This window comes from Pelophylax lessonae (genome assembly GCF_965119305.1).
Source record: "Pelophylax lessonae genome assembly, chromosome: 4".
Lineage (NCBI taxonomy): Eukaryota > Metazoa > Chordata > Amphibia > Anura > Ranidae > Pelophylax > Pelophylax lessonae.
Window position 1 is genome coordinate 137889356 of NC_138771.1, and position 17690 is coordinate 137907045.

At 41.8% G+C, this 17690-nt stretch overlaps 1 protein-coding gene across 1 annotated transcript in view; it reads right to left on the reverse strand.

Moving 5' to 3' along the window:
• Positions 1-17690, reverse strand: part of TBC1D2B (TBC1 domain family member 2B) — a 104655-nt gene that overhangs the window by 33865 nt on the left and 53100 nt on the right. The window contains exons 6-7 of the mRNA XM_082254326.1: positions 16816-17202; positions 5585-5695 (exon numbers count right to left, since the gene is read on the reverse strand). Coding sequence (XP_082110452.1) covers positions 5585-5695; positions 16816-17202 — 498 coding nt within the window. The remainder of the gene's footprint in view (positions 1-5584; positions 5696-16815; positions 17203-17690) is intronic.

Sequence of the window (17690 nt, forward strand, 5' to 3'; positions counted from 1 at the left end):
GTAAAAGTTGATGAATGCAGTAAACCCCCCTCCATCGCGGGGGTTACGTTCCTGGACCCACCCGTGAAAAGTGAAAATACGCGAAATAGAAAGACCCTATTTAAATACACTCTAGGCATGTTTTTATGACTTTCACTGCACTTTTAAAAGCATTTTAAGGTCTTTAAACACACTTTTAAAACAATAGAAATACATTTAAACACATAAAGGAATACTGGGAGACAGAGCAAGAGCAATGGAAAACACAAAAATATTTAATTAACAATGATTTAATTAGTAAAATAATATTAATAGGTCTTACAGAAAAAAAACGCAATATACCGGGACAGCAAAAACTGAACAGAGATATAACAGGGGTTTACTGTACACTGATGTTCAATAAAAACCAACTTTCACTTTTCTGAACTTGAGACTACCTTTAAGCAAAAAAAAAAAAAAGCCTGTAAACAACTTTTTATGGTTATCTCCTTTGGAGGCCAAAAAGGTATTTTACATAGTTACATAGTTACATAGTAGGTGAGGTTGAATAAAGACAATAGTCCATCTAGTTCAACCTGTGTAGGTATGTGTGGCTGTAATCATCTCCCATACCCCTGAATGTTCTGATCCTTGAGATGTAAGTCTAAGAGTCTTTTGAAAGCCACCATACTACCCGCAGAAACCACCTCTTGTGGTAGAGAATTCCACAATCTTGTTGCCCTAACAGTAAAGAACCCCCCGCGTTGCCTGAGGTTAAAACGCTTCTCCTCTAATCGCATTGTATGCCCTCGAGTCCTCATGCAATCCTTTCGAATGAACAGCTTTTTTTCTAAGCTGGGATCCCCATTAAGATATTTATAAATTGCTATCATGTCCCCCCTCAGACGTCTCTTCTCCAGGGAGAATAAATCGAGCGATTGAAGACGCTCTTCATAGTCAAGGTCCTCCAATCCCCTAATTAGTTTAGTTGCCCTTCTCTGGACTCTCTCCAGCTCCAACACATCCCTCCTGAGGACTGGCGACCAGAACTGGACGGAATACTCCAGATGCGGTCGGACCAGAGTTTTATAAAGTGGAAGGATTATAGTCTTATCTCTGGAATGCATCCCTTTCTTTATGCATGCTAATATTCTGTTGGCTTTGGAAGCTGCCGCTTGACATTGCATGCTGTTTCCTAATCTATCATCAACCAAGACTCCCAGATCCTTCTCCATTTTTGATTCCCCCAAGGGCTCCCCTCCTAACGTGTATTGTGTTTTTATGTTTTTAGTCCCCAAGTGCAAAACCTTACACTTCTCCACGTTAAACCTCATTTGCCATGTCGTTGCCCACTCTGTTATTTTGTCCAGGTCATTTTGCAGGATATCTGCTTCATGTTGTGAAGTTATTGCCCTGCCCAATGTTGTGTCATCTGCAAAAACTGATATCGAACTACTGATCCCGACCTCAATGTTGTTTATGAATAAATTGAACAAGGTTGGTCCCAGGACTGAGCCTTGGGGGACCCCGCTTACCACCTCAGACCAGTCTGAGTATGCGCTGTTTATTACTACCCTTTGGACCCGCCTTTTTAGCCAGTTCCGTATCCAAGAGCAAACCCTGCTATCGATACCTGCAGACCTTATTTTATAAATTAAGCGCTTGTGGGGAACTGTATCAAACGCCTTAGCGAAATCCAAGTACACCACATCCACTGGACTCCCCCTATCTAGCTCACAGCTCACCTCCTCGTAGAATGTAAGGAGATTGGTTTGACAAGAACGCCCATTTGTAAACCCGTGCTGATTACTGCTGATGATGTTGTTGTCCTTAGCAAACTCTACAATATAGTCCCTTATCATCCCCTCCAGAAGTTTACATACTACTGATGTCAAACTGACAGGCCTATAATTTCCCGGGATATGCCTCTGGCCCTTTTTGAATATTGGAATCACGTTAGCTTTCTTCCAATCCCCTGGTACATCTCCTGTCCTAATACTGTCAGCAAAGATCAGGAACAGTGGTCTCGATATAACTTTACTGAGTTCCTTGAGTACTCTCGGATGTATGCCATCCGGTCCTGGTGATTTGTTTGTGTTAAGTTTATCCAGCCTTTCCCTGATTTCCCCCTCTGTTAGCCATGGTGGCAAGTCCTGTTTATTACTACTAACCATACAGTCTTGGTCAGTGTACCCCTCCTTTTCCTGTGTAAAGACTGACGAGAAAAAAGCATTTAGCACGGTTGCTTTTTCAGTGTCCTCTGTAACCATCCTCCCATCATTGTTAATTATGTGTGCAATATGCTCTGCCTTAGTTTTTTTGCTGTCGATATATTTAAAGAATTTCTTTGGGTTTTTTTTACTATCCTCCGCTATTTGTCTCTCAAAGTTGATTTTAGCCATCTTGATTTCTTGTTTACTTTTCTTATTTGCCTCCTTGTATTGCTCGAAAGCCGATACTGTGCCCTCTGATTTATACTTCTTGAAGGCCAATTTTTTCCCCCTAATAAGTTTTATGACGCTACAGTTTAGCCAGCCAGGTTTGGCTTTGTCTCTTCTAAATTTATTTCCCATAGGAATGCACTGCAAGATGCCTTTGCCTAATATGTTCCTAAAGCATTCCCATTTTTCCTCTGTGGTCAGGGATCCCAGGGTTTGGTCCCAGTTTACCCTTTCCATCATTGAGTACAATTTTGGAAAGTTTGCCCTTCTGAAGTTTAGGGTTCTTATGTTCCCCACTTGTCTTGTTATGTTGTTATTTACACTAAATGTGATCATCCTGTGATCGCTAGAGCCCAGGTTGTCCTGGACTCCTACCTCCGAGATTATGTCTGGGTCATTAGTGAGCAATAGATCCAGGACTGCGTTTTCTCTGGTAGGGGAATCCACCAACTGTGACATGTAATTATCCAGTAAGGTTTCCGTGAATAGGCGGGCCTTCTGTGAGTGTGCAGTCCCTTCTTCCCAGTCAATGTCGGGGTAATTGAAGTCCCCCAATACGATGACTGATCCCAATTTTGCCACTTTACCCATTAGTGCTAAAAATTCCAGCTCTACCTCCTCCCCTTGGTTAGGTGGCCTATAGCAAACCCCCACAATTACTTTCCCCTTTTCTCCTTCTCTATGGAGTTCAACCCACACAGATTCTAAATCCATGCTCATCCCATCCGTAATGTCACTCCTTTCTGTCACCTTTATATTGTTCTTGACATAGAGACATACCCCTCCCCCTCTTTTTCCTACCCTGTCCTTCCGGTACACCGAATACCCTTGGATATTGGGGTATTCCCATTTGTGATCTACATTGTATGGGCAGGTGACAGGAATTGCGTGTTTTCGTGGCCTAAACATTGTGGTCTTTTACTCGTCATTTTCCCTGTGATAGTACACTTACTGTTGCAGCCTTGTTAATGGCATATGCATTCTCGCTAATTGAATAAATAAAAAAAAAAAAAAAAACACAAGTTAAAATTCTAAATTCTGATGAATCAACTGAGAGACCAAGGATTGTAATATTTAGACCTAGATCTTATTATAATGCTTCTGTGTCATCAAACTGGTACAAGGATTGCTCGTATCTCATGATGTTTACCTGGCTTGTTTTCCACACCATTTTACATCGGTTATGTATTCCCATAATCCTCCCCATTTCCAAATTAATTGGGGAACTGATAATGCTGTCAGGAAACACTGCAGCTGAGCTATAGTATTTTTGTGTATAATCAAAAGTAGAAGATATATATACATGGATCTTCTTTCTGTATTCAGTTTTGCCGATTGGCTTTCCTACTAATTTTTAATGCTTTACACAACTACAATGTAAAGGTCATGTTTTAAGATTACAGAATATATGCTGTGTTTGTCTAAAAATCGAAAAACTCAATAAAAAGGCATTTAAGAAGAATTATATTAAAGTGGTTGCCACTATGTTATCTTTACATCATCCCCTCTGTTAGATTACAACCTGTATCATAGTGCCTGTGATTTATTTTTAAAAAAGCCGATTTCTACCTGTTTTCACAGCTCCTATCGGCGATCGCGTGACTCCCAGCTCTCTCCTCTCCCCGTCTGACATCTCCAGGGGGCGAGGCCCAGAACTTCCTTTGAAGTCAGCTGGGGAGGTGGGGAGGAAAGAAGGAGAGAGCCTGGGAGTCATGTGACGGCCGAGCGGCGCTCTAAAAACAGGTAGAAATCTGCTTTTTTGTTTAATAAAGCACAGGCACTAGGATACAGTTTGTAATCTAACAGAGGGGATGGTGTAAAGATCACATTGTTTGTAGCAACAAGGAGGGGAGCAGAGTGGTACTAGTGAGCTGACAGGCAGGGAGGGGGGAGGACGACAGAGGGAGACCGAGGAGAGCTGCAGATAGCTGCAGATTACGGAGACACGTTCACAGACCACGGTGTCAGGGCTCAGCAGCCATGATACACCATGGTCAGTGTACAGGGAGGAGGGTAGAAACTGGCAGGATCAGCCAGGTATTTTAGGCGATAGGGGGAAATTAAACAGCACAAGCACTGTGCTGTATATCATGCTTTGAGCGAACAGGATCGGTCTTTTTTTTTTTTAAGGGTAACAAACGCTTTAAATTTAGGAGTCCCACATTCCTATTGTATGTGGTTCTGGGCAGGAAAGCTGGACTATAAAGCCTCCCTATCACGGGTCTATGTGTGTTTGTTGAGGCTGTTGTGAACACAGAAAGAGGGTAGCGCATGTAAAAAGTTAGAAAGGCCAAACTTTATAACATTTTATTTCCTTTAACCACAGGTTGAAAAAAAGAAATTTGCCAAATTCCCCTATCAGCACTGTCAGTGTTGGAGAAATCGTCCCCCCCCCCCCCCCCGTGCTGTTGTATTCCCCTCCTTCACAATACAATGATCACTGCTGGCGGCTTTAGCCACTAGCAGTGATCGAACAAAAAACCCTGACAGGCTGGTTGTACTGATGGAGATCAATAGACTGACATCAGCACAACCCGCCTGTCCTTAGATGGATCGCAATCAGTAGGAACCGGTCAAAATTGAGTGCGTCTATGGCAGGCTTAACAAACAACATGCAGGCAATGCAAACATTCCATTTCAATGATCAGTACTGGTCTTATCACAGAAAAACAGTAGTAATAGGCCAGGAAAATCTATTCAGAAACAATCTTCAATTTGTATCCTTTTTATACACATAAGACTATGTTTTGATCCATCTACTAGTAATCATCTTGTGTCTTTAGGTACCCTAACGGCTTGTTAGTACCTTTGCATTGCGATCCTGTGCAATACCGAGATGCATGTTACAATCCAATCGTGCATCGTGGTGCAATTAATTATGAACAATGCAATACAGCCTGCCCCATTTTAGTGTGTGTTGCTGTGGGTCTCATTTATTTCTGGGATGTTTAAGGCAATGTGCTTCAACACACAACATGTGCATTGTAGTGTTGTGGTGTGACTTGACCCTAAAAAAGTATTACCACTTCTGACAAACCTCAAGTGACCTGGACAAAAAAAAACAATCTATGTTGATCCCTTGTAGATGGGCAAATCTTTACACATGATGCCACTCATACAAGAGGCAGCTACATTTGGAGATCTGACTTGCTTGTGTACTGCAGTTTCACTTCTAAAAGCCTCACCTTTGACTCCAGGTCTTGTTCCCTTCTTTCAGAGTTTCTTCGCAGAGCTGAAAGCTCCAATATTTCTTTGTTAAGAAACTTGTTTTGTGCTTTGTATCCTTGCAGACTGTCCTGGGGATAGATAGTTACAAAGGCAAAAAAACTTAAAAAAAGACAGATCTTGAGGAATAAAGACATGAGTATTATATATACTACAGAAAGTTTCATTTTTTGTTTCTGTTGAAGGTCAGAAGACAAAAATGGCTGGTTCTTTCTGCACCTGGAACAGCTCATTCAAGGTCAATACATAACTTAGAAATTTTGCTTTCAATATCCTCCCCGAGCAAGGAATATACAACTGTGTTCTTTTTTTTGAAACAGTTACGACTTCTGTAATGCTATTGACAATAGATACATGAAAGGCTGATTTGTGGGCTGGAAAAAGAGCTGTAAGATAACTGCCTTCAATTAATAAGGTTACACGTCAAAGAAAACAGTAGGGCAAAATTGACCTTTCACAAACAAATTGTAAATATAGTCCTTAAAATATTTAAACAATCACTATAGTCTTTAAAATAAGTCCATCCGAAACACTTTTCAAAATGCGTATATATCTCAAACTCTGGGAGAGTCCAGGATAAATTCAATGTGCAGTTATAGGGACCTCTCATACTCTGCCACCACTGTGTAAGTACACTCCTGGTAGATTAACCACTCACCAGACATCCATGCCTTTCCACTGTCATTGACAAGGCTATAATCGCTTAACAGGTTAAACACGATCCCCCTGATGGTTAGTGTACGTTCCCTTTGCTCTCTGTCTCCTAATTCCGGGGGTGTTAGATACAGGCATATGAAAAATAATAGCTTCCACTAGTGTAATATTGTTGGAATCGTCACATTTATTAAAAAAAGACTTCAATATTGGCACTCACATGATCAAAATGCTAAAATCGCCTGTAGAATGTGCTAAGCGTCTCCCATATGATCTCACCCTCTCCACGCTGGTATACGAGATCTCTCTGAGACACTTGCTGGTTCCTGTCGGCTGATTCCGGATGCCATATAGTCACGTCCGATGCGTTTCGTCATTTCCGACTTCGTCACAAGGGGGTGTGACTACACGGTCCGGCCGTCCGAAATATAAAGCATCAATCTCTCAACATTATGCAAAATAGCAGTAAACCAAGGATCAGGGGGGACAGATAGCAGGATTATAATGCCAACCCTATGCCTGCAATTACGGATGATGACGGACAAATATCCAACCACCCCATTAACTTATTAATAACTAAATCCTTGATATTGCCATTTATACACATCTTCAAGGACATTAAAGGCACCTCCTAAATATACCATGTACGTCCATCAATAGATTATCTAAGAAATCTCAATACATAACCCCCAGTCCTTGGTTCAAGTTGAAAGCTAGGCAATAGGATATTGTTACTGCTAATATTACAAAAATCCAATTCATACAAAATATATATATAAATATAATGAATTATAATCACTTAAATTCCAATATAAAATCCATGTAAAATCATATGGATTATATATAGTACTTGAATATATATCTAATACATTTTTGACATATAAAAGAGAAAAGCCAATTAATAGCCACTCCAAAAATGACACCTAGTACATATACGCACAGCCTCGACCCATCGGTGGTAGTGATAAGATGCTATTAGGGATACAGATGAGACGGTATGATGGCGGGATGGTTTAGTGAGGTAGTCTAGTGCCCATGAGTATGTATCTAGACTTAATAATTTAGATCTACCACTGTTAACCATATACTTATCTGGGGTTTGAAGTATATTCCGAGAAGGGTTTGTTTAGTAATGGGTCGAGGCTGTGCGTATATGTACTAGGTGTCGTTTTTGGAGTGGCTATTAATTGGCTTTTCTATATATGTCAAAATGTATTAGATATATATTTTTTAAGTACTATATAGTCCAAATGATTTTATATTTTTTAATAAATGACGATTCCAACAATATTACACTAGTGGAAGCTATTCTTTTTCATATGCCTGTATCTAACACCCCGGGGAAGGGGATACAGACAGAGAGCGAGAGGACGGCACATTAACCATCAGGGGTGATCATGTTTAACCTGTTAAGTGATTATAGCCTTGTCCATGAGAGTGGAAATGCATGGATGTCTGGAGAGTGGTTAATCTACCAGGAGTGTACTTAACACAGTGGTGGTGGAGTGTGAGGCGTCCCTATACCTGCATATTGGATTTATCCTGGACTCTCCCGGAGATATATACGCATTTTAAAAAGTATATTGGATGGACTTATTTTAAAGACTATAGTAATTGTTTAAATATTTTAAGGACTATATTTACAATTTGTTTGTGAAAAGTAAATTTTGCGCTACTGTTTTCTTTGACGTGTAACCTGGAACAATTAGGTACATGATAGGCTTCCATCTTCACTTGCTCCTCACTCCAGGTGCAGGGGCTGCGGCAGCTTGAATGACGACATCCCGGCTCAGCCACTTTCACACATGCGCACGGAAGTCAAGGCCATGGCAAGGGTATGATGTTCCTTCAGAGCGCATGCGCCGGTGATGTCACCAGCTGCTGTTTACTAGAATATCTCCTAAATGGTGCACATTCAGGAGATATTCATTTGACCTAGAGGGTAAGCTTTATTATAAGCTTACCTGTAGGTAAAAACAAAAATAAAGAGTTTACTACTGTTTTAAGCAGTATGGTGACAGATTTTCCTACTCATACAAATACCACAACCATAAAAGCAATTATTCAGCCAAAAAACAATTATTGCCATGTTAAAAAGTAACACGTATTCGCTTGTGTCAATTTTACCATTGGCCTTGAATGACTGTTTTGTGTCTTTTATGCCATTTTATTCTGCTAAAAGTCTCAAACCAAACATAAAACCTCTGTCCTATCCATCTACTTATGATGTGCCATTGTAAAGGTTGTTCAACAGAGGCTAAAAAGCCATCAGTTGTTGGGCTATAGAATGGAAAAATGAATTGATGCTCAGTAAATCTCCCCATATTGTACAACTATTTTATTATCTAGGTCACAGGTGTCAAACACAAGGCCTGCAGGCCGAATCAGGCCCTCCAGGCCATTTCATGTGGCCCTTGCACCTCTCCTGCAGCTGCTGCATCTCCCTCATCTCTGCCCCCAACCTTGTCTCAGCAGACGGCAGCAGAGAGGACAGAACTCCTCTGCCAGATCCTGTGCTTCCCCCCTGCAGCTGCAGAGTGGACCACCCCCTCAACTCAGCAGTTGGCAGCAGGGAGGAGGACACGACTCCTCCTACAGATCCTGCACCTCTCTGTGCAGCCACAGCACCCTATCCTCTCTGCCTCCACTGGTCTCAGCATTCAGCAGACTCTGGCAGCTGACTTCAGCCCTCCTCCAGACTGTGCGGTTGCTGCTTCACAGCTCTGCCTCCAGCTTCTTCCCAGAAGCAGCACATGGAAAAAGGGGAAGTACTGTGATATAAGAGAGGATCGGGGCTCTTGACTTCTGATAGTGGTGGGCTACAGATAGAACTGGCCCTCTAAGGGGCGACCATAATGAAATGGAGTTTGACACCCCTGATCTAGGGCATCAACACAAAAGAACATAATGTAATTGCTGTAATTGCATGATCCTGAAATACAGGGTCCTGTTGGTTGTTAACTAAATTATTCCAGTTAGCTGCAATGTAGACTACTGAAATTGCAGCAAGAGCTTGTTGCAGGGCTGTGCCTTCCAGAGCAAAGACAGCCTTCAGAAGCCTCTCAAACTTTCTGTTTGCAGAACCCTTGAATGAAGGGACATCCTCAATTGAAACAGAGATGTTTAGGACTTAGACTGAAGGAGCAACTACAGGAACAAACTACTTTCTAGTGAAATATTTTTCCACTGGATAGAGTTCAGGAAATATTTTTCGTTCTCTTTGTACCTAAAGAGGCCTGGAAAGATGAAATAAAATTAAGGATTACAATGCTGAGGCTTATTGTGGCAGCAGTGAGCTTATTCACATTTGTAAGCATGTTGCATGAAGCTCCTGCTTCAGTTGTAAAGAGTGAGGGAGAAATATTTTCCATATCCTCCTCATTCTTCTCTGTGTCTGCCTCTTCTAGGGCAGGCTAATGATTCTGGTAGAGATGAAGTAGCTGAAGAATGTGTGGAGCGTTTTGTAGCCCTGGACAAAGATGGCTGTCTTATTAGTTTGAGGAATTGTGACATAGTTGCAGTCTGCTTTTATCAGGTATGTTGCATGCATGAGATAGAGCTAGATTTGGATGCAGAGGCCGGTGTGAAAATTGGTTCCTGCTCCAAATGGAAGGGAACATTAGCACTCTGAGTTTGAGCATTCTGCAGGCCTTCAGCAGAGCCAATGTTCACCTGAGGTTTAGCCATGGCTTCCTTTTGCCTGGTTTCCACCACAGCTTTGTGTGAGGGTATTACCCTGAAGGGTACTCACAAAGTAGGGTTCGTAATATATGGTAGGCATGTCTTGAAATATTCATCAACCCGGGTATAGATCGTAGATGGTCCATAAGAATCCTCATGGTTAAAAGGGCAGGAAGATGCGCTTAAGTACTGTATAAGGGCTCTACGTGGAAGTAGTGGTAAATGGTGCGATCAGTGGTATGATGTCATACCTGGTCACCCATCTGAGATGAAGCTCTAAGAGGTTCAAAGTTGGTGCTAAAATTTAAAAGTTTACACTGAAAGATTAATACTTTCCAAACATAGCCTCAGTTTTTACAGTAATGGTCAGAGCTACAGGGTGACCCAGCCTTACCTGTCCACTTGCTGGGCTGTATTTTAGCCACTTCAATAAAGTGCACTTTTACCCCCTTCCTGCCCAGACCAATTTTTAGCACTGTCGAACTTTGAATGACAATCGCGCAGCCATGCAACACTGTAACCAAACTACATCTTTTTAATTTTGTTCACAGAACTAGAGCTTTTGGTGATATTTAATCACCACTGGATTTTTTATTTTTTGCCAAATAAAAAAATACTGAAAAATGTTGAAAAAAAATAAATAAAAGCGTGCTTTTCTTCATTTCAGTTATAAAATTTAGCAATTAAACAATTGCTCTTCATAAATTAAGCCCGAAATGTATTCTGCTACATGTCTTTGGTGAAAATAACACAAATTAGTGTATATTATTTAGTCTGTAGCAAACTATGGTATACATCTGAAAATTGATCAATCCTGATGTACTGACATACTTCTCGATTCTTGAGGCCCTAAAATGCCAGGACAGTAGAATAACCCCCCAAATGACCCCTTTTTGGAAAGTAGTCAGTCTAAGGTATTTAGTAAGAGACATGGCAGGTTTTTTGAAGTTGTAATTTTTATGACATAATATTTCTAGGAAATTAAGGAATGGGAAAAAAAAAAAAGTTTTATTTATTTTTTTTTCTACACATACTGTCACGAGTGAAGTACAGCGACATCATATGACTAGCGTGGCGGTTATCAGGAACACTGACTGGTGACAGTACACCAAAAAAAAAAAAAAGTAATTATTTTTTTTTTTTTAACACACTGTGACCAGAACAATATAATGTTACCATAGTAGCATTGTACTAGGAGGTGCATACCCCCCTTCAGGGTCTGGGTTTTAAAGAAATGGACCAAGGCCCTGGACCTATATAGCACCCTGTGGCTGATTACAAGTGCCAAGGTGAGTGCCTGTGCACTATTTAGTGCCCAAAGCAACATTACAGGCTGTCCCCATGGTGTGAAATAAAAAATAATAAACTAGTTAAAGCGGACCTCCACCCAAAAGGGAAAGTTCTGTTTGTTTGCAACCATCCCCCCCCCCCCCCCACGCCACATTTGCCACTTTTTTCTTTTGGAGGGGGGAGGAGAAAGTGGGTGACTGGTTTTGGCAATCTGAGCTGAAATCTCACCCTGCACCCCTTCCTCCGCAGTTTTTTTGAGACGCATCACAGTTCCCAGAAGACTACAGGACCAATAACAAGGTGCAGTGTGGCTCGGGCATCCGCTGTAGGAAACCGGCTTTGAACCTGCAAGGCCTAACTTCCTGTTTGCCTTATTAAAGTTGCCAGTGCTTGCACCTGAAGCCGATTGAAGAATTGGCTTGGGTAACGACATTGCTGGATCCCTGGACAGGTAAGTGTCCTTCCAGTATTTGTAGCTGCTGACCTAATTTTTGGGGGAGCCTGAAGCTCCTCTATAAGCCAACAGCGATTTCTCCACAAGGGAGAAGAGGTCTATCACCTTAGGACACTAGCAAAAAACATCGGACACTCAGAGTGGGGTACAGTTATACGGGGGCATCCAGTGGGCATGCCCCCAAAAGCTTTGCCAATGTCCAATGAACTGAGGTACAAGTCTAAAACCCAGGGTCTATGAATACTTTGCCTGTAGCCCAAACTGTGCAATTAGGATATAAAGCTTCTACCTGCACCTACTATGGTATTACCTTAATCTATGGTATCACAAGCTACAATTTCAACACATTCTTTACTGCAGCTAAACAAACATTTGCAAGATTGTGGGGAAAATAAACAACCACCCATTTGAACAACTGAAATCCTATATTTACCATTGAATGATCTTTAAAAAAAAAAAAAAAAAAAAAAACACACTACAATATAAAATCCCAACATTTCACAATGTTATATTTGCTGTCTGAAGTGTACTTCCTCTTTTGCCAATCCATAATCTTGATTGTTATCTTACTGTTAAGTAACCTTGAAAAAATTCAGTAAAAATTAATGAAAGAAAAAGAACCGTATGAATCTAACACAGTGATAATAAGAAATCACACTGCCCAACTGCATTATACTAACCATAAGGCTATCCATAGACATGAGAAAACCATCTTATCCGTTTATCTGTTTTATTAGCTGAAAACAGATCAGGAAATGACGGCATGTCTATTGAAATGGCTAAAAAAATAAGCTGATATGTAATGTATTTTTCTGAATAACTTCTACTTGCTCTCTAAGATGAGCACACTGAACAAACATGTGTGCACCATAAAAACCATCATGCATGTTTATTCCAGAATGCCATTGCATGTCTATACGGCTAGCATCAGTCTGTTTATTCAGCAATTACATGTAGAAAAACGACACTATAGCCATTAAACATCACAATATAGATAAACTGGTCTCATCACTGGAAATCCCATCCTATACAGAATATCACAAATCACTGTGATTTAGCCGACAGTCAACACACGTGCAGGATTGGGACTGCAGGTATACAACCGCATTTATCCATCTTCAGGCATGCTTGTTAAATCACAGAAAACAAAGTGCAAACTAGATTTTAGTTTACTGGAAAATGCATTCTTATTGGCTGCCATGAACTACAACACTCTGTCCTTCCTCCCTGCTTTTAAAATGACTGACAACACCCTGAAGAGTATTTCCTGTATGAACTGACAAAGTTCACAAAAAGGAAATAGGAGGAAATAAAACAAGATGCTGAAATAAGTAGATTTCCTGACTAGGCACTTTAAAGCACATTTCCACAAATACACAAATTGGGATAACACCTACTTTATATATTTGTTCCATGTTCACTTGGCAGAACTTCAATATTTAAAAAAATGCTGCTTAACTTTTTAAATGTTCTTTTCTGAAAACGTCTTAATTAGTGTCCCTTTCAATGCAATGTTTATCTTTACCATAATTAACCCTGACTGAACAGTGCTGGCAAATCTCATTATCACCTGTAAACTAGATTTGAACACAGTTTGTCCTGGAGTAAAGATCTAGAAGTTTGCCTCCAATGTATGCTACTGTGGGGAAACTAAAGCCTAGTATACAAGGGCTGAATGTTGAGCGGCATAAGCCGGTTCAAAAGAAAGCGGCTGACATTTAGCCCATGTACAGCAGCCTGTCTGACATAGGATGGTGGTTCAGCCGACTTCCATTGAACAGTCATGATCAAAAAAGGCAATGGCTGAGAGTGCTAACGAGAATGTTCTGGCGGGGGTGGGGGGGGTGGTTGGGGGATTTTCCTCGTCAGAAAACAATAGCACAGCAGGGGAGATTGCTGTACTAACATCCGACTGTTAGTACATCAGCTTCTCCTGAGCTGTTGAAAAAAAAAACAAAAAAACATGTAGTGTGAACAAAGTTTTAAAGTGTCTCCAGTCTGTGTGGGGAGAAACTCACTGTGAAATTGTTTAGAGTCTGTATTTCCCCTGAGGCCTGCTCCAAGGAGAGAGAGAGAGAGAGAAGAGAAGAGAAGAGAAGAGAAGAGAAGAGAAGAGAAGAGAAGAGAAGAGAAGAGAAGAGAAGAGAAGAGAAGAGAAGAGAAGAGAAGAGAGGAGAGAGGAGAGAGGAGAGAGAGAGAGACCTACTAGGTAGGTGCTAGGAAAACGCATTGAGGGGGAACTGATCTATTGGGTTGCCTGTCACATGTTTCCAGGTGTGATTCACTGGGTCTGAGGGAGTGTCCCCACTGTATTTAACGAGGGAGCTTGCTGGACAGTGGAGGAAACCCAGCCAGTGACAAATCAGGGTTTATGGCAGTCCCAGTGGGAGGGCATTCCTGCAATGCATTCTGGGATTGGGCATAAATACTGAGGGGACATGTGAAAGGGCATCTTTGGCAGGAAGCAGAGTCCCAGGTGGAGGCAGACGGCTGTCTCTCCTCCTGCTGTGTAAGAGAAAGATGGTCTTAGGCGGTCGGCCTAGTGAACCGGGTGTGGAGCTGAGCTGACAGTGGAGTTGCTGGCAGAGTCTCTCTGGAAAAACAGTGTCCATGAGTACCAGGTGATTTGCCTAAGGGACTGCCCAGGAAGAGGGACCACTCCAGTTAAGTCAGGGGATCAAAGAGTTAGCTCACACAGAGAGTGATACAGTAAAGGGGTGCCATTTAGAAAGCCCTGAAGAATAGGAACAAAGAGGGTGCCAGGAAGGGCCCTGAAGAGTATTCTGCAGTACAGTACATCTTATCTAAAGCGGTTCATTAAGTACTTCTTCATCGCTAGTGACAAGGTGAAGCAGCGGCCTTGCTGAAATCAACAATATCTAGTCGTCCCAGCAAACTGTGCATAGTTTATACAAGTTGGAGTATCCCACTCATTCCCTTCTCCTATCCATGTTCTCAATAAAACTACAAAAAACCAAAACCCCTAGACTGTTTCCTGACTGAGACAGAGCACTTCAAAGTCGCTAAACGATTGTGTTGTTGCTATGGGTAACCCAGGGGAACCCGTCACCAGCAGCTCCCAAGGGAGTAGTGCTACATATACAGTATATATTATATATATTTATTTATTTTTTTTTATATATGTGGCGTTAATGGAGCACATAATAGTGGGGTTTTCTCAAATTTGACAGCAAATGTGACAATACACTTTAAATGTCACAGAGAAAAATTCTTCCTTCATTTACAATATAATCGTATGAATTTTTTTTGTATATCGCATACTGTTAAGTTTAAACATTTGATTGAAAAATATGTGATGCATGTAGATTCATTTGTGCAGTAAAAACTGAGAAAAGTGACAAGAAAAAAATAAAGTGAAGGGTGAGGTATTAGATTTGTGATGGTGTCTATGGCTGTATTCATAAGGAACATGAATATTTGAAATTAACTTTTGCTCAGTACATACCATGGTAGCGTACAATGTTTGGCAAGGTGAAAGTGGTAAAGCTTTCATTCAACTAAAGTCCAACTCCAGGAAATTTTAAAAATTCAAACTTGAAGTGTCCCCCTTCCCCAGAACTGCAAGGATTAAATCCTTGTTATATCTAAGGAAGAGATGAAGAGGCTCCATCACTTACCTTATGACCCGTTCCACTGGTCTCCTCCTCCGCTCAAAGCTCCAGTCTGTGGGAGGAACCTTGACATCACTATGTATAACACAGGGACATTAACCCTGTATAGTATGCTGAGGAGGCTGGAGTGTAATTTGAGCCAGTCACAGCTTACAAAGTAGGGTGCGTGGGACACAGCGATGGAGGGAGCCTCCTGGGGCAAGGAGTAATTCTCTGCACCTAGAAAAAAAAGGAATTTAACCCTCGCAGTGGGAGGTCACTGCAATGATGGATTTTTTAATTTTCCTGGAATTGGGCTTTAAAATCTGACGATAGGCAAGAGGAGTACCACACAGGACTAGGGATGCGCCGATCCGATATTAGGATCGGATATCGGCGCCAATACTGCCACAATAGCTGGATCGGGGGAATCGGTAAAATTAACCGATCCACTGGCCGATCCGGTTTTGCGGAGTCCCGGGGTTTCATGAAAAAACTCTACCCGTGAAAATTCCATACCCTCGTCACTTCCTGTGCACGTACGTCATTGAACAGATGAGCCGCTTCCCACTGCGCATGCTCACAGCTGAGGAGGGTAGGGAATTTTCACAGGGTAGTGTTTTTTAACGTTACACCGCATCAGCTGTTGCCGCGTGTACATTAAATCATCTACGCTCCAACATTAAATCATCTCCGCTCCAACATTAAATCATCTCCGCCCCAACCCGTCACACTTCCCTGATCTCGGCTCCAAATGTAAAAGCGGCGGCGGCGGGTTTATGAAAATATAAATCACGGAGCCGAGATCATGTGGGACGCTGCACCTGCTGATGAATGACGCGCGCCCGCAGGGAAATCTCAGGGTTGGAGCGGAGATGATTTAATGTAGTGGCTGCCCATGCGCAGTGGGATGCGCGGCAACAGCTGATATATGACGCGGTGTAACGTTAAAAAACACTACCCCATGACAATTCCCTACCCTCCCCAGCTGTGAGCATGCGCAGTGGGAAGCTGCTCAGCTGTTCAATGACGTACCCTCACAGGAAGTGACGAGGGCAGGGAATTTTCACGGGGTAGGGTTTTTTTAACGTTACACCGGCTCAGCCATCCCTTACTTGGTGTAGTAGTAGTGTGGGATGGGAGCTGCTACTTCCTGTATAGGTCCGGCTCACAGGCGGAGTGATATCAGACTGCACTACGCCTGTGAATGGAGGAGCCATACACATGAAGCAGCGGCTTTGCTCTGTACTGAAGCCGCATGCTTTATGTGTGTAGTTCCGGTATCGGCAGATACACAATGCCAGATATCGGTATCAGGACAAAAAAAGTCGGATCGGTGCACCCCTACACAGGACCACACTTAAGTGTGCACAGATAATATGTGTGCCCAGACTATCAGGGGGTTATCCACCCGTTTCACGCATAGGTCTAGACTTTTTTCAGTCTCATTTTGTATTTTTGTACAACAAAGCAAACACTATGCAGAAGAAAAGGTACGTACTTGTAACCGGCTCAGGTCTTCATGGTCCTTGTTAGAACATGCCAGGCTTTCTGAGGATTTGCTGGATAATGGAGAAAACTGCTCATAGTCACTAATCTGCCTGGATAACCTCATGATGACTTCATCCTTTGCTTGTATAGTCTCCATCATCATGTTGAGCTGTTCCTTTAAATTCTCCCTGCTGCATTTAAGGTCCTCAGTTTGTTGGTGAATGTTCTCTTTCTCCTGCTCCTTCTTCTCCAGCAGATTATTCAGTTCCTGAATCTGATCATCTTTTTGTTGCAACAATTGCAAGTTATCTTTAGACAGCCCATCACTAACTGGACTAGAAAGGCATTTATTGTGCGGTGATGACCTCAGTGACTGTTGCAAAAGTTTTACAAGTTCCTGGCAAGAAAAGAAAAAAAGAACAATTATTTATTACAGAAACTCACTTGAGGAGGTCAATACAAGAAAACCAAAGATGTTATGGGCAATCTATAGAGCATTAATAATGTTAATCAGCAGCATATATTTATACATTAAGGTATGTACACATATTATTCTATCAGAGCACCGCCTGCCAACATCCTATATCCAAAACTAGGATGTAGAAAATCCCAGCTAGTACCAGCTTTAATGTAAATCCAGCCTAATTTTTTTAATGGTCTCTAGAAGTAGTTTAAAAGCAGACTGGGCTTTGACCATCGAGGACCAAGTAACAGCTTTACTTTAAATCCCCACTCCTCTCCAGCAGCAAATACTCACCGTTGAGCTCATACCATTTCATTCAGTACTGGGAGATGAAGGAGGCCCTGGAACTTTTAAGTATAGAAGAGCACATAACTCACTCCATGTAACAGCAATTGGCCAATCAATGATGTCACAGAGGGACT